The sequence below is a fragment of the Melanostigma gelatinosum genome (genome assembly GCF_949748355.1).
Source record: "Melanostigma gelatinosum genome assembly, chromosome: 9".
In the NCBI taxonomy this organism is placed as follows: domain Eukaryota; kingdom Metazoa; phylum Chordata; class Actinopteri; order Perciformes; family Zoarcidae; genus Melanostigma; species Melanostigma gelatinosum.
In genome coordinates, this window is record NC_136642.1 from 24708920 (window position 1) to 24730869 (window position 21950).

Below are 21950 nucleotides of genomic sequence, written 5' to 3' on the forward strand. Positions count from 1 at the left end.
GTAAACACCGACGCGGCTTCCGTATGCCTGGTGTTGCCTTTATAGCTATTGGAAATTTGCGCTTCATCGTTCAGTGCACAAATAGTCGACAACCTTCTTATATACAGTCTATGTCTACAGCCCAAAGAAAAGTGGCAACAAAATGAGACACAATACATTTCATCTGATGTGTAACTGGATGAAATGTGGTATTTAGAGCACAGACTTCGGAGGCTAAAAAGAAAAATACAGTAAAAATAAATCAATGAGAACATCAAGCAAATGCCTGATACACATTGTCACTTCCTAAATCGGTTACTGTAGCACCAGATACCGTATTGCCAGTTGGTTGAAACACAAAAATCAGCACATAGCTGGTGTTTCAAAGTTACTTTAATCCGAATTTCTGATCAACGCGTGCTTGTTCTCGCAACCCCAGCCGCACTTTAACGGATTTCCGAGGATCACGGAAGGCATCATTACATGTCATTTTCGTCAGTTTTTTGCCCGCCCTTAGCCCTTGGCCATTAAAGCACACCTTTGCTAAGAGTCTAGAGGTAAAAGTATCAGAATCAGAATCAGATTCAGCTTTATTGGCCATGTAAGCGTGAGCATACATGGAATTTGACTCCGGTTACACATTGCTCTCATCGTACATACACACATAGAACATACAATAAACAAGAGAAATATAAAAACAAGGACATTAAAGACAACAAAGTAGAACAGAAAAACGAAGCATAAACATTAAATATTTAAGTACTATGTACAATATAAATATATTGAATTATAAAATAAATTATCGGCAGGCAGCACCTGAATAATGACAATATGAAGGAAACTTTTTCTTAAAACGATCGATTTTTTTTTTTTAAATATGTCCTACAATGACATCGGTTTAATTTCATGAACAGAGATTCTCTTCCTTCAGATATTGACACCGAGATTTATGCAAAAGTCAATGAAGGCGAATAATGAAAGCTATAAGCCTACAAGAGGGATCTTTGCATTTCGGTCAGGTGACCTGCCTGGTATAGTTTGTTATGGTGCGGATCTAATCTTAAATAGGCAATGAGATGACGTCATTATAATGTTAATATACAACTGGAGGCTCACTGAAATTCACAGAGTGACAAATAAATACAGCTCCGTGTCAAATTCTATGGAGTAATAAAAAAATATAAAGTAAATAATGTCTTTCTTTGTTTCAAAACCATGGATGCACTTGGAATAATACATGGGCTCTTGGACAAATACATATAATACTGAGTTACCTAAAATAATACAGGCTAATCTTTACCTTGCTTTCAAAGTTTACACTTTTAATTTCAGCAGCCAACGGCTTCATTTGTGTCAAATCTGTCTCTGAACACTTTGTTTCTACAGTTATTATGCTTCACACTTTTACTCCATTACATTTTGGAGGCAAATATTGTACTTTTTTCACAACTTTAGTTCGACAGTTTTTACTGGTTACTTTGCAGATTCGGGTTATCAATACAAAATATACACCTTAATCCAAAAAATAAATCATGATGCAATATTATGGATTACGGTACCCAACAGTGCAATCAGACCCACCTTCAGCTTCAACATAAAAGTGATATTAATGCATCACTAATTATGCATAACGAGTCGTTTTACTTTTGGGACTTTAATTGTGTTTTGATGCTAATACTTTTGTATCATTGATTATACGTAAGATAGTTTACTTGTAACAGTATTTTTCCACTGTGTGGCTGCTTTTACTCAAGTGAAAGATCTGAGTATAGCCTGTTCTTCCTGGCTGAGGGCCACGTATGCATATCCTGTGCAGTCAGAGTAGCGGGGCACAGAGGCCCGTCGGTGCAGCCTCTCCCCTGTCCGTTAGATAAAGCTTCCTGAGTACACAGTCCGCAACATGGATCGTTCGCCGATGAACTTGTCTGTCCACCGTGTCCGACAATGTGTGCTCCCCATTACTGTCAGTATTCTGAAGGCATCCATTCAGCCCGAGATGAGAGAGAAAGTAGGCCCTACTTGATATCTTGTTATAGGGCCCAAGTTTAATTCAGTTTCTTGATCAACCTATAATCAGGTCATCGGGACCAACAACATGCTATCGCCGCACCTTAAATCTGAAATCATTGTACGTGTTCAAAGCCAGCAGCAAATACAACGAGGGCGTAGTTTGTTCGCCTGTTGTTCTGCTTACAGCGTGATCCTCGTGAACAGATACAATGTGTGGACAATTTACCATTTTCATTTTCATCCGTTATTGCTGATTAATCGGTTTCCTTTCCGCCATTGTCCCAACAAGTTGAAAAAAACAACGAATTCAGAAAAGCAACAGACTGGTCTTACTTGTTTAAAAATGCACTAACATGTTCACTTGTGAGAATTCATTTCCTTTTTCTCAAAACAATATCTTCATTATACACCGCCATTGCATCAGCATTAATATCATATATAGGCTTCAGCATCTGAATTGGTTTAACTATAATATAAAACTATCATCACATTATTTAACCAGGATGATACAGATTGAAATTCAATGATAGAAAATATCTCCCTTATTTGCAAAAGAAAAACTCCTAATGTTTTGTCATTCTCATTATAATATTTATTATCTCATTGTTTTGAATTATTATTGCATGCTCATCATCCATCTTTTCATATTTCCGTCTTTGGAATTGTTTTGTGATTTTGCATGATTTATTTTCCCGGATGTCCGTTGTTTTCTTGTAAATATGAGCTTGCTGGAGACGTTGCACATTGTTGCCTTTCCATTTAAGAAATTATTCGGAAACAATTAGCCTGCCGTGCGTAATAACCTGCGTCTTAGTTAATGTCCTTTCAGCAGCACCGAGCGGCGTTTTAAATCATGTTATTACTGAAACTAGTGGTTTCAGAACATATTTTCGAGCCCGTTAAATACAAATGCTGCAGTTTTTTTGGGGGGGGGGTGGGGGGGGGGGGCGTCAAGCAATTAATCGAGCTGTCAGGTGAAAATCTGGTTTTTTAAACGCGTCTTCGGTAGCCAACAATGACGAGAGAAATCATGACAACAGGCCTGAAGGCCAAGTAGCACAGACAGACAGAGAGATGAGGAGGGAGTCAGCGGGAGAGAGCCTCACTTTGTCTTCACCGAATTATAAAAAAAATACAAATGATAGATCGTTTGTCACGGATCATAGCTCTGATGGTTAATATTCAAGCACATTTGTATGCAGTGGCCGAGAGTGTGATGAAATCCAAAATCTGTGAATTTCTACATTTTCACAAATGTAAACCTGGATGTTTAAGCATCGCGTCCCGAGCGCTCCCCATTTCCCCTGGGACCTGCTTCTTAAGATATTCTGTACAATAACAGTAATAGTCATAATAATAATAATAATAATAAAATACATGTATTTAAACAGTGATCACCTACAGCTCAAATAGGCCCACACTTAAACTTAAGTGGCATTGATGTTGTTGTACATAAATGAATGTGCTCAATATAACTGGTGCAGAGCTCGAAACAATCAAATCAGTTTTCTTTTTTTTCTTTTCTGTTTGTATAAGTGATGAATTAATTAACCTTGATAATCCCGCCCCCCCCCCCCCCCCCCCACCCACACACACACACAAATAAAAAAATAAAAAAACAAGCTGTTGCTCGGCCACGTCTAATCTCACTGCTTTGGATTGCTCTCTTTGGTAGCTGCTGGCTCCTTCTGCCGGTGTTTACGTTAATTATGATATCAGAGGTGATATAGATAAAGACGTGTGATATGGCTGCTAATGCGGCTAATATCATACTAATCAGCCCTCTGAATAGTGAAGCTAATCCTGGGACTTCAAAAAACAAGTCTGTCTTACAATTATGATATCATTATCATTTGCTTGTTTAAAAACAACACTCTGATTCTTTAATATATAAAATCAATTATCACATGACTCTGCATTCGATGACTTCCCTTCTGCAAGGCTTGTCCTGAAAGACATGTCATGCTCCCTGGCTGCTAACTGATATCTGGGCTACTATAAAAAGCCCAACAAGTCTTCTTCACTCAGCTCAGCTGTAAACATATAGACTCGTCATTTGATAGGCATTTCAATGTGGGCTTCGTGGTAGCGTCATAAAATAAACACAAGAGCACATGCGAACATGTCATGGAAATATTTATTTCTAAAATACAATTTAACATACTTTAAACTTATGACTGTTTTTTTACACCTTTATCATTTCAAGGTCAGGGGAAAAAAATAAAAAAGCAACAGTATGTACATGGTCTTGATATTTACAGGTGGTGTGAAAGCTGGACATGGCCATGGCTCCGCTGCTTGTCCCACTTGAGATGCAACCAGATCTCCACTCTGAAGTGTGCGGCAGTAAACGTGTCCTCGTTTGGAGAATGTCTTTTGAAAAGAAAGAAAACAGCCGCTGACTTTTCTTCCTGCGGGTTGTTTTTCTGTTTGTATATGTCCATTGTTTTTTGTTTTTGTGTTAGTCTATCCAGGCTAGTAGTCCTGATGCGGGCTGTGCGTCAAACTGTGCCTTCGCAAGTCACAGTTGCGCCGAAACACCTTTCCGCAGCGGCCACAGCTGTAGGGCTTGATGTCTGTATGGGTGAGAAGGTGAGTTTTCAGGTTACTTCTTTGATTAAAGGTTCTTCCGCATGTGGGGCATTTGTGGGGGGACTCCTGTTTAGATTTAAAGCAAGCAAAGGATTATTCCCTTTAATTGTATAGAACGTCTATAAATTGCAGCTTTCATTGATCTGAATAAATCCAGTATTTATTGCGTCAGTTGTAACTCAAATCGTCACATGAATTGTGTCAAGCATTTTAGTTTTGATTTGGTAATTGGCCAAACATGCAGTTATTTTGTGAGACTGTGAGCCCCATGCATGCAGCAGACAGAGCATTGTGGGTGAATTATGAACATAACGTACATAGTCAGGATAAAAAAAATGATGGTGACTTGTTAATATTTCCAGCTTACCTGCATGTGTAAGGTTTTATGGACGGCTAGAGTTCGAGACTGACAGAATCCCTTCCCACATTCTTGACATTTGAATGGTTTTTCCTTGGAGTGGATGTATCTGCAAAACAGAAATGACACTTCATCAAAAGGCTGCTCGTGCGTGGACTTGCTGTGACAAAGCCCAGAGTCAAAAAGGGCGAAAGAGCTCTGCTGTGCAAACTTGATGCGGAAAAGTGCTTTAGCGCCCTCGTGGAGAAAACGCTGGGAACAGCCCGTATGTTGTCGAAAAATTATAAATATATATATATATATATATTATGACTTGTAAGTCATGAAAGGGTTATTTCGATACAGTTGTGCTTTAAATCACGCGCATCATTAGGAATACTGCCCGGGATTTAATTAAGCCCCCTCCGCCCTCCAGCACCTCCTAACCCCGTGCGTAATTTGCTCTATCTGGTCAAAATCAGCCCTACCTGTGGTCTCTGAGATGGTCCTGCCTTCTAAAGGCCTTGTGGCAAATGTCACAGGTATAGGGCCGCTCGTCCGTGTGGGTCCTCTCGTGGATGAGGAGGTTGTAGGACTTGGTGAAATGCCTACCGCAGAACTTGCAAATAAATTCCTTTTTAGTCTTGGACGGGAGCCTTCCCCGGGTGGGTTTTCTGTCCGGGGACAGCTTGCTCAGCTCGGAGATGGTTCCCCCTAGCCCCGACGCCAACTTCACCAGATCTACAGCTTTTGGCGGGTCCTCCTGAGTGGCAGCGAGGGCCAGGTTGGCGAAGTCAAACCTCGGCCTGTCCTTGTGCAGCGAGGGAATGCCGTACGCAACGGCGGCTTGTTTTGGATGGAAGAGCTGCGCTGCAGCGGCGAAGGGCAGCGCCGGGAAGGGAATCCTGGGGTCCACAAGACCCTGGGCGGCTGCCATCTCCGTGATCGTCGACCTCAGTCCTTGGATGTGCGGGTAACCGAGAGTCCAGTGGTTCATGTGCATGGTTTGCACGGCGCTGAGGCCGTACAGCCCCTGCAGCTGGTCAGCGGGGAAAGTGTTGACGGCCTGCAGGAAAGAGTAGTTTGTGAGCTGCAGGGCCGGGTGCAGGGGGATTGGAGCGTGCAGGGCTTTGCTCCCCATCTCGACTCAGACCTCTGAAGAAGACACGGTGATAACCTGTGGGGGAAAAAAACAAAAATGATGAGTGTTCATCGTTAATGCCACATTAGAGTGTTCATGTTACAGTAAAAAAAAAACAGTTGTACTATAGACTAAATACACTCAGAGATCGTTTTAACACATTCTGATTCTGATCTAACGTAAAAACATTTATTTCATGAAGAATATTCCCCAGTCATCAAAGTGGATCAATTCTGCTGAGATTAGGGCGAACATTCATTATTAGGTTTTTTAATAACTTTCACAAAGCAAATCCATTGCTGTGGTTAAGATGCAGCAGTATTTTCCTTTAAAGCCTGTTTGACCCGAGTAGAACCGCAATGAGAATGTAAACACGTATTTTACGCATGGACAATAGAAACGTGTGTCCCTTAAAACAGAGAAGACAATATTATATTCTACATACATGTATATATATATATATACATACATGTATATATTTTATTTTATAGATATTAAAAAATATATATAAAATATATATTTTAGAAATCAAAACAGTCATCTAACTGTAATTCAATTAAGTGGGTGCAGGACTCATATGGCACAGATTAACGATTACGTATCCAGATCGCTCCGAATGAAGCACTAAATCTCGAGCGCGGTAAATAGAGAACACGTTGTTGTTTTTGACGGTTGTAGCTGGTGTTTCACAATGCAAAAACACACGTGCCCTGTGGATTTGTAGGAGTTTGAAATTTTGCACGCGGAGATCAAATGCGCGCGTGAGTCAGGGCAAAACAAGCAAAAATGCTGGCCGCAAGAAAGCCACTTTAATCTCGGCTGGATGTGCATGTGCTTTTTATTTGCGTGCTCGCGGGACTGCAGCCAGTTCATCTCGAAGGCCTGAAATTGAGTTTTTAGGACTATTTTATTTCATGCTGCATGTTCTCATGGGGGACCTGTGTTACAGGAGCTGCACATCTCCTTCACATGCAGGACACATAAGGTAAAGTGTGCATGAATCCCGTGAAGGCCCGGTTCCATGTTTGTGGAGATGACAAGTTCTGTTTTCCCACACAGGGAAAAAGAAAACCGTGTAAATTCAAGACTCAGGGCTGGCAGCGAGTCAGCGGTGCGACGGTGAGCTGACCTTTAGATTATGTTGAGAATTAAAAAACAAAAGACTCACTTTTCTCTTTTGATGATATGTTTTGCTCTTTTTTTCAGATGAAATCGTATTTCTAACATAATGGGTCACGAAGTTCTTGAAGCTGAAACTTTCTGGAGTTGGACATTATTCTCACTCTCAGAGGGGCTTGCTGGGGAGAGTCCTGCGATACATGTTGAAACAGGCTGATCGCATGTTTGGGTCAGGTCGTTTACATTTATTACACACAGCTTTTGGATTTCTTTCCACTTCGCTTTCCCCTTTTTCACAGACGGGACAGGGTTAAATTGAAGTTTGCACAGGTGCAGCACGAGTCACCGCGCAGCCACTTGTTGTTCTTCGCCCATGTGTGCAACTTTGTCCGACCTGTTCTTTCTTTCAATAACCTTTGGACTATATTTTACACTCTGACAGCAGTAGTGTTCTCTGCGTCCCAGTCAAGTTTTTTTGGCGGAAAGTTCTGCATTTCTACAAGTCTTTAGAGACTGCTTGTTTCGGCAATGTTGTGCACTGCAGAGAGCTGTCACCTCAAGGTGTTGATCATCACGAAGCAACAATCACGTCTAATAACAGAATTTCACTTAGCCCGTAGTCGTGGAAAGTTTGCTTTTTACTGACAGTTTGATCTCTGTGGTTTAAAGCGCAAACAGTAAAAGGGAAATATTTCCTTTGGATGAAACGTTTTTAACAAGTGAGCTGAGTTTGTCCCCTTCTTGCAGAGGGCTGACAGAATACCCCGACAAACGGAATCTTACCCAAATAAAAAGCTGCCAAAGGTCCTCGCGTTATGTCAGTAATCCACAGTAACTATAGAGGCGACGAGCTCCAATAAAGCGCCGCGAAAAGTTTTCCAACTTCCAAGTCCATAAAACTTTCACGTAGCCATGCAGTCAGCCGGGAAATCTCGGACCTTTGCGGGGATCGGATGAGTTGTGAGAAGTTGTGGCAACAAAGTTTGGAGGAGAGGCAGCAGCAGCAGCAGCAGCAGCGTGGGAGTCTCCGTCCGGAGCTTGGGCTGGAAGTGTGCGTAATGCGCACCGGTCCTTCACTTTTCAGGGCTCCGGGGCTCTGGAGCGCTCAGCCCGCCCTCCGACACGCCTCCACCACCCCCACCCCCCGTATCATTAACTCCAATGTTCCTCCTCTGTTTATTTGTGTTTGGATAGCAACTAGGGCTGCAGACCATTGTAGAGGAGCGTGTTCCGTTCAACCTGCCTCCTCTGACACCTCTCACAGACCATTCAGCCAAGGTTGATGCCTTCTTTTGGAGATTGGAAGGGCTCGTTCACCCCCCCCTCCCCCTTCCTCTCAAACTCCATGCTTTTAAAAACGTGCTTTTTTTTGGATACTTTAAACACTTAAATTATTTCTTATTATTTTATATTTTCAATTTTTGGATCTATGGAACTAATTTGCGAGAATGGAGGGCACGCGCAAGAGCCACCACATTGACTCGTTTTATTTCTTTGTGGTAAGATTACAACAATTCTGAGGTTTGTGACAGAAAAAACACCCACGCACCCTGAGATCAGCTGCATGGTGAACTAATACAAAGCAAGCAGTTAAAGTCACTTGTGTTCTTCTGACAATGAGCTGTTCTTTTTCTTCTTCTATACAGTTTAATATTTCTCATGAAATTGTATGAACACTTTCAAATATAATTAGCTAATTACTTCGTCACGAGAACGCCACACAGGTAAAAAGGCCGGTTGCCACACAAGTCATCCTATGTTCTCCAAAAAAATGAATGATTCAAAGTATATATATTTGATATATTGTGTGCAATTAAATATTCTGTAATATGTTGAGGGACTTTGGCCAGCCTTAATCAGAACTCTCTTTTGTCCAAAAGCAGATACAACAATTCTGTCATTCTTTCATATTTAATTTACCCATTACTCACATTGTCCAGTCAGTTTAATTCATTGAAAGTGAATATGTGATGTCAATCAGAATGCTGTTTTATCAAACTGCGGTTTGTTTCTGGCCACAGATTTAGATGCAAAGTAATTAAGACTTCTTTTGACAACCAAGCAGAAGTTAAAGTGCGCCTCTTGGTGCCACACATTCAGACACACACACACACACACACACACACACACACGCACACACACGCGCGCACGCACATGCACACAAACACGCACACACACGCGCGCGCACGCACATGCACACAAACACGCGCACACACACACACACAGTGGCTTTGTGATCATTCGCAGGCCTTCAACAGGTTGTTTATTAAGCGAAGAAGTTTGATTTTTTTTTTAAGTCACAGGAAAATTTACCGAATCCAATTTTAAATAAAAACATTTTTCGAATTTAAGTCAAGTATGAAAAAGTCGAGTATATTTATTGTAATGAAACGTCAAAATGCAGAATCAGTCTTAATTCATTTAATTTAATTATTTCATAATTTTAACATGCAACTTATATGTAAAACTCTAGTTTATAAAATGAATGTGCAATTTTCTGATGTTCAGAGCAGCAGGACTGAAGCTCTTGTCTTTGCTGCACAGAGTTGGTCTGCAGCGCCGCCTATTGGGGCTTTAAAGAAACAACACGCTGTTTCCTCTTTTACTAAAGCTGTTTGCTCACTGTCACAGCAGCTTCATATTTTCTGTCAAAATCGCTGACAAAACAGCTTTGATGAAATGTCACACAATGGAATGCTTTAAAAAAATAAATAAACATTAAAGGTAAAAAATAAATCATCCCACCAGACGAAAAACTAATATATTTAATTACCACCCCAACGCATCATTGGAGCTTCTGATCATTTCATGCAGGTATTTAAAGCAGAATTAAAAATAATAAAACGTTCGTTACATGCGAGATAACAACAAATATATACGTTGAAGACATTCCATGTTTCCAGGAGCTCGTGCAGCCTGATTGTCGTTTTCTTAAGAGCTGCAGAACATGTTCTGCACTCGACACGCTTGTGGTTTTTTCGTTGGGTTTCATATCACCCGGGCCTCATGTCTTCAATGTCAAAACACCGAGACGGATTAGAAGACACATAAAACCCCACAGCTTTACATGATAGACGATGACATTTTCTCACCGTATCATTTTCACAAACAAAATGTATAACATTGTCATATTGTGTTCATTTTTTGTCCTTGGAAAGAGACAACCCATTTAAACAACCATTTAAATATCTCTCGGGCTGCTCTTTAAAAGGCTACAATCGCCAGTAATTGAATTTCATTTTACCAGCAATCTAGACAGTCGAAATTCATTACAAAATAGGTCAGATATTTCCTGGAAGGAAAATACCGACTTCCTGGAGAAACAAGCTTTTTTCTCTTTAGTTAAAAGTTTAGAGATGATATATATCTACACTATACATACATCCACTATACATACATCCGCTATACATACATCCGCTATACATACATCTGCTATATACACATCCCCTATATATACATCCACTATACATACATCCACTATACGTATGTACACATCCGCGATATACACATCTGCTATACATACATCCACTATATATCCACTATATACACATCCACTATATACACATCCACTATACATACATCCACTATACGTATATACACATCCACTATACATCCACGATGAATCATCTTTTTTATACTTCTTCACAAACATTTGATTGTAGCATTTATTTTCTGATAGTATTTCTACATTTTATGGGGTGAGTGTCTTCTGAGTCAGATTATAGGAACACAGAGTAATTTGATCTTGTCTCAGTGTTCCTGAGGTATTGCACGTGGCCTTTAGTGTACTTCTTTTCTTTTTTTTTTAATGCTACGGCTACAGCAGACAGTGTGCGATAGGATTACTGTATTCTCTGGAGTGAGTTAGTGCCTTGCCCTTTGGCCTTGCCCCGAGTCCCCCTGCAGCCGCCATCATTCTGTGAGATAACCTGACTCCCACAGCAGAGTATCAGTGTTGCAGCTCGGCGCAGCTGCCAAGCCTGTAATGGCCGACACTCCTCTTCCAATAACACAGAGAAACAGAGCAGCAGAGATTATTCATAAACAATATTGGAGAAAATGATTTCTGTCCTCTCTTGTCAAAGTAATTTATTATTTAAACAAATATAAAAAAGAGTTATTGATATGTAATATATGTAATATGCTCTGGTCTGGTTTATTGGAGTTTTATTTGAAAGATATAGTTCTACATTTTTTTAGATGTCAGACTTTTTCCTAACTAATATTGTAACACACTCTTTCCCTCACAGTGATGATGAGTTGTTCATAACAGCGTCAGAAATTAAGTTCAACCAAAGGGAGAATTAAAATCAATAGACCTACAGATTATTGGAACCTGTTTGTGTCTTTCTTCTAAAGTAATGTCAAGTTATGTGTTCTGCGTCCCAGCTCCTCTCTCATTTCATAATACAACATTCAGCTGCAACATGACCTACCCTGACCTGTGGTTATCCCGTGCCACCTTGCTTTCTGGTGCTGCTCCTCACCTCTGTTATACTCACATGCAGCCAGTCCTTGACAGGAAACTCTTCTGGAGTGTGACTGGGTCTGTGTGCATGTTGACAGACAGGATGTCAGGTCCATACTAAGAGAGCGGGGGGGGGGAAACCTGTCACTATCACCTACCTGCTGTGGTTTCAAAGCCCCCACATCCCCACCTACACTCTCACTCATCCTGCCCCTGCAGCAGCTCTCAGGATGGCTGTTTTTTTCACCCAGAGACCCCCATAGAGTCACATTTTCCTCCACATCACACTGTTTCACCTGAAATCATGCACTTCTAGAGAAAAAGGAGGTCTTGCCTCATGGGTTGTTGTTGTTTGAGGGTGAAAGTCTGTCATGAATTAATGCTGCAGATGTAAGATGTGAGATGTTTTCTTTTTCAGATAGAATGAACACGAACTGATTTAAATAACCCGCAAGCATTTATACAGCAAGGACAATATGGTAGATATCTCCGCTGGGCATATAATGACATATCTGATATCATAAAAAACACAAGGCTTTACTGTTTATTTATTTTGTTAAAGTTGTCTTTTTACAGCAGAAGTTTGGTTTAGGTTTATTTGCTACCATCCTTTGTACAACTAATCCTTTTGTAAGTTTTGACAAGTTCATTTTAAACTGCCTTTCGGTATTTTTCACGCCACCTAACTAAGAAGGAGTCCACGAGTAAGAGCTGTTCAGCCACTGGAATAAACAAAGTCAGGTGGACTAATCCATGTGATTGTGCTCATTTTGAGCTCTTTAAAAGCAGATTTCTTTTGATAGACATAATATACTAAAATTAACTGTATTTAAAAGTTAATTTTATAAGTTTTGAATTCAGATATCAGTGAAAACAATAGCTGTCCACATGATGCTGTTGTCATGTCTGAATCTGAAAAAGAAATACTGACAACTATGGATAAACACATATCAATCATGTCTAAATAAAAGGAGTAACTCACATTTCCACCATATGTAAACCAGACACATGGTCCAGTTAATTAGTAAACAGCCTCAAGCGGTGCAGGTTTTGAGAAACAAGATGAGGAAAACACTGCAGTATATGCTGGAGTTCAGCTGGGACAGCCACATGCTCTGTCTCATTGCTGTATTGTGCAAGAATGCCCCCTATTGGTTCTCCTTCACACTGCTATTGCAACCTTCCATGTTGAACCACTCAATGACGAGGACATCGTTGTCAGTTTTAGTGCGAGAGGAAATGTCCTGAATACATTCATCAAATTCAACTTCTGTGCTCCAACACATGAGAACTGTTTCAACATGAGGAAACACGATGGAGATAGACTCACTGATCATGTGTGTGTGTGTGTGTGTGTGTGTGTGAGCAGGAGGACTGGCAGTGTGTCGGGTATATACAGTGCATTCCTCTGGTCTCCTGCATGATCTCTTCTCCATCTGCTGTCCATTGCCATCCTCCTCACTGGTCTCCTGCCATCTGCTTAACAGGGCTCGGCACCTTTGCGTGACCAAAAGGCCTTTTTCGTTCCCTTGCCACGTCATCCACTTTGCAAGAGAGGCGAGACCGCCACGATATCGTGCTCCTTCAACCAATAGGAGTTAATGCAGCTCAAGCCTGCAGCACCAAATCCCATTTGTCAGCAAATAGCTTCCTGTGGTTGTCTGTGCTGGCCGGGCGCTTCTGTAGAAGAGCTCCCCCCCCCCCTGCTATTAACATGAAATCTCTAGTTATTTGTTGTCTGGTCTGGTGGCGAGCAGACTGAAGAAGCAGGAGCAAGGAGCCGAATCTGTGTATGATCATGAATGGGCCTCGGTAAAACAGACATCTGATCTCGGTTGAGTCATTGGCTGGTTTAACTGATAGCAACACCAACTAAGCGTTTGATTAAGTCCACATCCATTAGAGTTCAGATATATTTTCTTTTATGTCTCTGCCGTGCTTGTATCCGTGGTGGGATGGAGTGAGGCAGACATTTTGGTGTAGATGTGAAAAAATGCTGAAAGGATTGCTGGAAAGAATTGAGGAACTAAGGAACAGATGGAAAGTGAGAAACAAAGATATAGCTGAGGACTTCCCAGCCCATAGCATGTGTGTGCATGTGTGTGTGTGTTGTGGTGGATTTGGAGAATCTATGTGTAAGAAGCTGGCCTCCACAGCTACGATACAGACAGAGAGGTTCATACCAAACTGTCTGGAGCCCCGCTGTTAGGTCACTGCGTTGTTGCATTGTTACATGTGCTCGTCATGAAAAAAGGCTATTTTCCCAAAGCATGTTCTGAAGAGCTTCACGGTTCAGCTGTGACAGGCGTGACCTTTTTGTTGCCGGGCGGGGATTCTCCGGATTCAGCTGCTCTGCTGGTGTAAGGGCTGGGTTCGCCTTTTTAAAAGGTGCCTCATGCCTTGTTGCCCTCCACACATTGCATCATGGCTGGTTTGCCTCTTTCCTCACTGAACGCTGACGGCTCACTTTACTGGCTTAGCTCAGTTAAAATATACTATGAATCCAAGAGTTTTTTTTATGAGGAACCTTTTCCTGCTATTATGGATAATAATTCAGTTTTAATTCTTTTCATTTGAAGGCACTGCTCATAGCACAGTTATAGCACACAGTAAGGTTTTTTATATGAGATCTGGTCCATTATTGAGCATGGAAATCTAATCTGATTGCAAGCATGTCCATATGTGGTGGTATATTCTTCATAAACCTTAAAGGAATAGTTTGACATTTTTGGAAATACTGAATACATAATCCTAAAATGACTTAAGATAACTCATTAAATATATCTAGCGGGGTTGTGAGGGACTATTTGTTGGCCAGGAGCAGTGCCTTCCTGCAGTCTCCATTGGTACTTGGCAACAAAACTAAACTAAACTGAATTAAACGTTTTTTTGTAGATTTTGTACAGATTTTATTTGGATGAAACAAATGAGATATATTGTGTTATAATCAGTGCACTTTAGAGGTACTCGTGGATTTTGTGACCTTCCTACAGAGCCAGGCTAGCTATTTCCACCTGTTTCTATTCTGTCTGCTAAGCTAAGCTAAGTGGCTACTGGTCTTAGCCTTATGCTGCGTTCACACCGGTCGCGTTGATTTTTTGACGCACTGCAAAAAAGCGTCCAACGCACTGCAAAAAAGCGTCCAACGCGCCGCCGGTCGTGTTCACACCGGTCGCCGCAAAATCTCGTAGCGCCGGAGAGGGGGCGTGGTTTATCGTCCTGGAAGCCTCGATCTGGCCGCCATTGTTTTCCGCCGTCAACCATGACAGGAATAAGGACAATTGCTGCTTTGTACGTGTTGTGGAAGTCCCTCAAACATCGGAATGCCAAACGCCGTCATGTCTGGTTCATAATATTGTTCAGAGGAGCTCCGTGGATTGTATCGAGCTGTATTCACTGTGTCTAGCAAGCCACCGGTCGCTGTTTACTACAGCTGTAGGAACACAAAATAAACTGATTTGGCTGTGATTCAACGGCAATAAACCGACAAAAAGGGACTCCGAAATAACTACGTAATGATGCCGATTTGTACTTGTCTTCTCCGACAAAAAGGGACTCCGAAATAACTACGTAATGATGCCGATTTGTACTTGTCTTCTCCGACAAAAAGGGACTCCGAAATAACTGCGTAATGATACCGATTTGTAGGTTACTGGTCTTCTCAATGGAGCTCTGATGGATCGGTGCTAGGCTATGCTAACATCGTAGCAGCTCCACCAGCACTCAATAACGTCACGTAGACGTAAATACGGCAGCGTCTATTTATTGTTTGTACCGTATGGTTTACACACACACATGCATACACATAGTTTGGTCCGGTCTCTATTGATATGAGGTATCGTAGCGCTCTGGGTGAACACAGACGGCGACAGGATTTATTTCCTGATTCAACAACGGCAGGAAGCCAGTGACGACAGGGGGAGCAACTCAACGCTGATAGGCTATCGCGCCACAGCGTCACGCGATTATGTCGCTGAAGTTGAAAAATTTCAACTCGCGCGTTGGCGATTTTGCGGCGTCCAACGCGTCCACCGCGTCCACCGCACTGCAATAACGCGTCCAACGCGCCGCGGGATCGCAAAATCGAGGCGCGCCAGTCTCATCGCGTCTGTGCATAGACTTTGTATGTAATCTCGACGCGCGTCAAAAAATCAACGCGACCGGTGTGAACGCAGCATTACATTTAATGTACAGACATAGGAGCTGTGCCCGAGCAAAACAAGTTCAAACAACGCTCCCAGCAGAAATAAAATGTGCGTCTGAATGGCCACACTGGAAGGTGGAGTGAATAAGGCAGGCCTTCAGTATGTTGTACGGTTGTTCACATGAAAAGCGACAGAAGAAAAAGAGAGCTGAGCGAGAAGTTCAAACCCCGGCTCCAGCTTTGAAGATTGGTATCAGTCTTCTCATCTGACTCTCAGCGAGACCGCAAATAGGTGCATTACCCAAAATGTCGAACCATTGCGCTGAAACTGCTCTGACACAGTCTCACAAAAATGCTCTGTTCTTTGCTGCATGTCTCCTTTTAGCCTGAAGTCCACTGTAAAATACTGTGATTGAAGTTGTGACTTTGTGGGCCTGAGGCGTTGGAGCTCTGGGTGCAACTGCACTGCCTGCACTCCCTGCTGCCGATAAGCTCCTGCCGAAGAGGTGACGGACAGTAAAACCCTCCCAGCACCTGTTTCCTGGGCCCCGCTCATGTACTGTTAATAGGCTGATGAGAGATATTAACAAAGTTACAGCAGCACGCTGGAAGGATAAATCAACAGAGCGGCAAAGAGTGTCTCATCCAGTCTGTCAGACGTGACAGATTTGAAAGGTCCTGGTGACCCGCTGCATCCGTCCTGTACCTGAGATGGAACCATGGAAACAGAGGACGGAGCGATGAGAGCAACAGGGCGTGGGTGGAGAAAGTAAAGGAGAGTTTGATAGATAGAGTGATGAAGACATGGAGGAATGGAAGGAGGGACGAATGTTTTGAAGGAGCAGGGGAAAGATGGAGGGATAGATGAATGGGAAGGGGTAGATGTGAGGAATGGATAGATGGAAGAAGCTCCTGTTATGATTCAGTCCGATCAGGCCTCTTTGAAAGTACTCTGCGATGTTGCTGGATGAGGGACGAACAACGCGATGGAGCCGGCTGTTTCCCCACATCGGCAGCAACAACAATAACATTCATCCTGCGTGATTTCATAATTTTTCTATTCCCCTGCCTTTCTCTGCCTTTGTGATGTGCCAGACGCATTGCACATTACAAAGAGAGTCAGGAAATGGCGTTCCACTTAAAATAAATGAGAGCAGATCTTGACACTGTTACAAGAAGGACCTTTGGCTGCGAAGGACCTGTGGGACAGCTACTCCGCAGCCAGGCAGGCCCCCTCTCACATGAGCAAATGACACTCTAATTAAATGAACCCTCAAAGAGCTGCATTTCCCCCAGAGTGTTATCATTATTCTGAGAAGTTATTATCATAAAGGACTGAATGTCTTTCTCAGTGCTAAAAATACCCCTGTTGGCTGGAATCCACTCTTGTTGCTCCTCTCCCCTCTCAATTCCCTCACGCTCTTTGAACTAAAATAACATCATGTATTTTTTTTTGAATGGATTCTTGTGTTATGATGCTCCACTGTGGTTCAAATGAATAGCCTGGAAGCCTGCATGGTTGCATTTAGTGTGTAGCAAGCATATGCAGAAAAAACGCTTTCAGGGTATTTCACACACACACACACACACACACACACACACACACACACACACACACACACACACACACACACACACACACACACACACACACACACACACACACACACAAAGTAAATGTTAACTCACACAGGTGCAGTCTTGAGGGAGGTTTCTTTGCTCTCTCATCAGTCACTCGTAATCACTTCCCTTCCAGCCCAGTAAATCACCGTATTTTACTGATGCATTTATAGGATGCATGTTCACAACTTGTAGCCAGGGATAAAGTCTGACCACCACCAGGAATACATTATTAGCTTCCGCTTCCATACCACCGTACGGTCGACGCAGCAGTGGAGTAGACTCACGGACAGGAAATATAGTTTTGTAAATGTCAACTCCGTTTCTGAAATGTATTTGTGCTTTTTAATAGGGTTTTAAGCTGTTTACGACATACGGGGCGAGAGTGGAGTTATTGGTTGATGGTGGGAGGGGGCTCCTGTGCGGCTGTGGATATTGGCGGGTTGCACGGCTTCACCAAACCGGTCCTGGGGAGGTCCCAATGACCTGTTTCATACCAACACTGGCGCTTTTGTCGTAAAAAAACAGGGGGAAGTGGAGTCACAACTCGAGAATTAGTTTGAAGCGGGTGGAAAAAGTCCCCCTGTGGCAAGGCCGTGTGAGTGTCGTGCACTGCTGTGTCTGAAAAACAGGCTACTTTGTCTTTACATGGACTTTAGATTGGTGCCCAGGTTCTGGTAAAATACTCCATAATACTGCCGAGGAAAGAAAACCACATTCCCCTCTTACCCTTTTGGATGGAAACAGCCTCCTGTCGCCGGTGTTCCAATGCCGTAATTGGACGTTAAGGGGCTCTCAGAAAAGAGGTGTGACGTAGTGTTGAAACTGCCCACAAATCACATATTTCTCACCTCTGTGGAGGTTCAAACCCTGGCTCTGGCATTCACCGGGCCACGGCGCATGTATCGCCGCTGCCTTTAGAGTTCCTACAGCGCTGTCCTGCACGAGACAGGCAGACTGGTCAATCGGTAGATTTAATATTTCTTAAAAGCTTTGAATTTTACCTGTCACTGACCAAAAGAAGCATCTCTGCATGTGCAGTGTGCGTCAGAGTGATGGGTCATGTGAGTGTATTCCAGCATTATGTTCATGAACGTTAAAGGGCCCTGGGGCTGGTCTGGGAAGCACATAATCTCAGTCAAAGTGCTATAGGCTGGATGAACCAAGCTTTATTATTAAACACCTATGAGAGGCCTCGGCCGGTGAAGGCCCCTGCAAATCCAGCTTAACACGTCCTTGCCATTTGGGCATGAAATGAAAACGCTTCTCAAGAATCCATTTCATACAAGTCATGGAATAGGAACGGCATTATTATGCATTGATGCATTTCTGAAAGGGCAATACACCTTTTACGTGAGCTGTCATGTCATTCCCTTGTGCCATCTTTCCTGTTTTTTATATTAAGTGAGTTTTATCTCTGAAGAGAGAGCATTAAAACAATATGTCTGAGATTTGATGGTGCAAGTAAGAATTGGCTATAAATGTGTGGTATTGATTTCACATGTGGGACGAGCAGGGCCCAAGCAGGAGAAGAAGAGGGACGGGGAATGTGGTCCTTGGGATGTGCATGGAGGGATTGCCGGAGGCTCTAGGGGCCCGGGGCCCAGCTCCACAGCTCTGGGAGCTATTAAAGATGCTATAAAAGTTCAGAATCCACAATTATTCCGACTTTTTAGATTTATAAATCTCAGCTGATGGTGATGACGTATGTTTTACTGGTTGACACATGGACATTGATTGCTGCCTCCCTGGTAAGAGATTGTTTTTTATTGTTTTTATAGCACAGTAGAGTTGATAGTACATCCTGACTTGTTCAGGTCAGTTTGAGAGTGATTGAGGGGAAGATAGTGCAGGCTAGATATTTAGATTGAAGCATTTTCTTTGTGTCTTTCAGCTCATAGTTTTGGATTTTTTGCCTGCTACTTTGCTGTTTGGGTTCACTCTCGCCAGTCTCTGTTGCGTTTGGCTGCAGCAAGCTGTTGTTTTCATCAAAAACACTACCTGCCCAGCACTAAACTGCAAACTGACAAAGTAGGTAATTTAGCATTTAGCAGCCAAAGAGCCAGGTATTTCTCTCAGGAGCTGGGGGAGACCAGAAACAGAGCTAAAAGAGCTCAAATTAAAGCCAATGTTGGACTTAAATTAGAAAACTGACTCCAATTGAATGCTAATGTTGCTCTGTGTGTAATGTAAAAATAATTCATCCATTGATCCATCAGATCAGTGTGCGGCAGAGACACGTGGAAAGCTTGCTCAGACAGAGCAGACAGATCTTGTGATTCCGAAGTACAGCAACTTGTAACTCTGGCATGACGCAGCTGGCCACCTGGACTGGGAAGCTGAAATGTTTACCATGGTTCATTTGTGCGCTTTTATTTAGCTGTGTGTATCTGGGACTTGCGGTTGGGGGGGGGGGGGGGGGGGGGGCAGCAACAGTCAGCAGATGCTGTCAAAGTGGCCGCAGGGAGGAAGCAGAGACAAATACTCCTCAGCCCAGTGGCCCGGTAACTGGCAGAAAGCAGCTCCATGTCTCTGACTGTGCAGTTGGAGATCAGCTGATCACGTCACGTCACATCACGTCACGTCCCATTCTCTCCTTCAGCTGAAGAGCATGCATTGTGGCAGCCATTGTTGTACCATACATGACGCAGAAGTGTTTGTCAGGCTACCGCTGCAGCAGCAGCAGCTGTCGACTAATGATGACTCAGCTCAAGCTAAGATCCAATAAGAAGCAGCGTTTACCGTCCGCTCATGAAAGGATGCATTGACGGACAGGCCGGGGACACTCCCAAGTGGGATTGCACTTACAGCGCAACGAGCTAGACCACATCCCAGGCGGACGGGTTTTAGTGGAACTCTGCCCTGTCTGGACACTGTCCAGTTACATTGTTCATCTGAGAAACATAACGACATGGAGGAAAATATGAGCACATTTTATTCAATGCACATGAGATGCATAACTGACATTTTCAATTTGTCAATTCAAAGGATCTGATTATTATCAATATTTCAAGCCCTGTACAACAACTATGTGTATCAGACTGTTACTTTACAGAATACTGTTCAACATATAATACATGTTTTTTATTCTTAGAACACAGTCTGTCTTTAAACATCATATTGAGTGTCTTACAAAACCTCGGGGTGAGGTTAGGTTATTATAGAAACAAATGCTGTTCGCTGCAAGGAAAAAAACATTTAAAGAGACACTTCTATCAGCAATTTATGATGGTGATATTATATAAAGGTATTCAAGTTCATCTCCGTTTAAAATGTAACATTTAGTGTATCATGCTGCGTTATGATTTGTCTCTGATTCGGGCTTTTGCACACATCATTGTCGTTTGAATTAGAAACTTGGTTTGTTTTCTTTATACAATCATAAAATGTAACATTGGAACATTTTTCTGAATAAGGCCATATTGCACAAACCGCCTCCTTTGCTATGTTGTCTACTGACGTCTGAAACGATCAGTAGCTGCAACCTCCGATCACGCCGACGAATGTTCCTCTTTAGACCCACAGTGTTTTGAACCCTCATCTCAATATGAACTACAGAGACATTTATAAACTAGATAATTTCATAATCATGCAAGAACAGGATTAAGGAACGCCAGTTTGACGCAGATTGCCAATTCGTTGGTTGATGCAATTTGCTGGTTTGCTTGAATCCTGTCGCTTTCCTGTGTTTTAAAATTTTTATTTTTTCAAGTCTGTTAGCTATTGTTTTATGTGGTGCTTCTGTGAAATTTGTAAATTAGATTTAAAATCTTTTTTTATCCTCTTCAGCCCTTAAAGAGCTAAAAACATCAGTTATGCTTTTTCTCAAAGTGTCCCTGTTTGTTTCCTCTGTCTTCATGCGTCCAGCTGGTTCCTGTTTTCTGTATGATGAATTGGGTGATATTATTATTCATCATCTCAATTATCTTTTCACTCACCCTGCAAGTGGTAGAAGTTCATTCATATGCTTTGTGTTACGGCTCCGAGTGAGGAAAAAAAAACAGCTCCTCGGTGACTGAATTAACAGCACAGTGCAGCGTGTCCATCGGAGGGGTTTCATTGGGCTGTGAAACCAACGTGAGCAATGTTCCTGACCCCAGTCAGGAGTCAGACAGCGGTGCGGGGGTCACCGGGGGTTACATCGGGCCCCTCCAGGGTGGACGGGCAGGGAACTGTAAACCTGGAAGACCGGGAGCCCGAGCTCCATGTGTTTACCTTGCTGCTTTTACAAGTGATGTCATCACGTTGTAAAAAGATACAGTTCTCGACAGCCCCGTCCTTTTGTTGCTATTTGAGAGAATAAACACGTGCTAAGTGCACGGATAGAGGGACGGAGGCGGAGGGGCTCAGTGGCTGGAGGGTTAGGGGGAAGCGGGCTCCTGTGGTGCTCCAAGCAGTGGAAGTGGGCTATGGGGATCTGTAACTGGCCAGGTGCTGCACATCGGGCCCAGCCTCTGCCGGGCCAAGCCCCGCTCACTGGTGAAGAGGGAGGTCCTCCCTGTAAATATGCAGCCATCCTGCCTTTGCAGCAGCAACAAAA

The 21950-nt window shown here is 42.8% G+C and overlaps 1 protein-coding gene across 2 annotated transcripts; it reads right to left on the reverse strand.

Annotated features, from left to right (window-relative positions):
* Positions 1 to 4112: 4112 nt before the first annotated feature.
* Positions 4113 to 8213, reverse strand: osr2 (odd-skipped related transciption factor 2). Of its 2 annotated transcripts, none has more exons than XM_079275750.1 (4): positions 7962 to 8213; positions 5407 to 6095; positions 4949 to 5048; positions 4113 to 4565 (listed from the first exon to the last, which is right to left on the reverse strand). In XM_079275750.1, the coding sequence occupies exons 2-4, from the start codon at positions 6057 to 6059 to the stop codon at positions 4491 to 4493; spliced, it is 828 nt and encodes a 275-aa protein (XP_079131876.1). In that variant the 5' UTR covers positions 6060 to 6095; positions 7962 to 8213; the 3' UTR covers positions 4113 to 4490. The 2 variants fall into 2 exon arrangements, with proteins under 2 accessions (XP_079131876.1, XP_079131875.1); XM_079275749.1 differs by having other exon boundaries at positions 4113 to 4647.
* Between the last annotated feature and the right edge of the window lie 13737 nt (positions 8214 to 21950).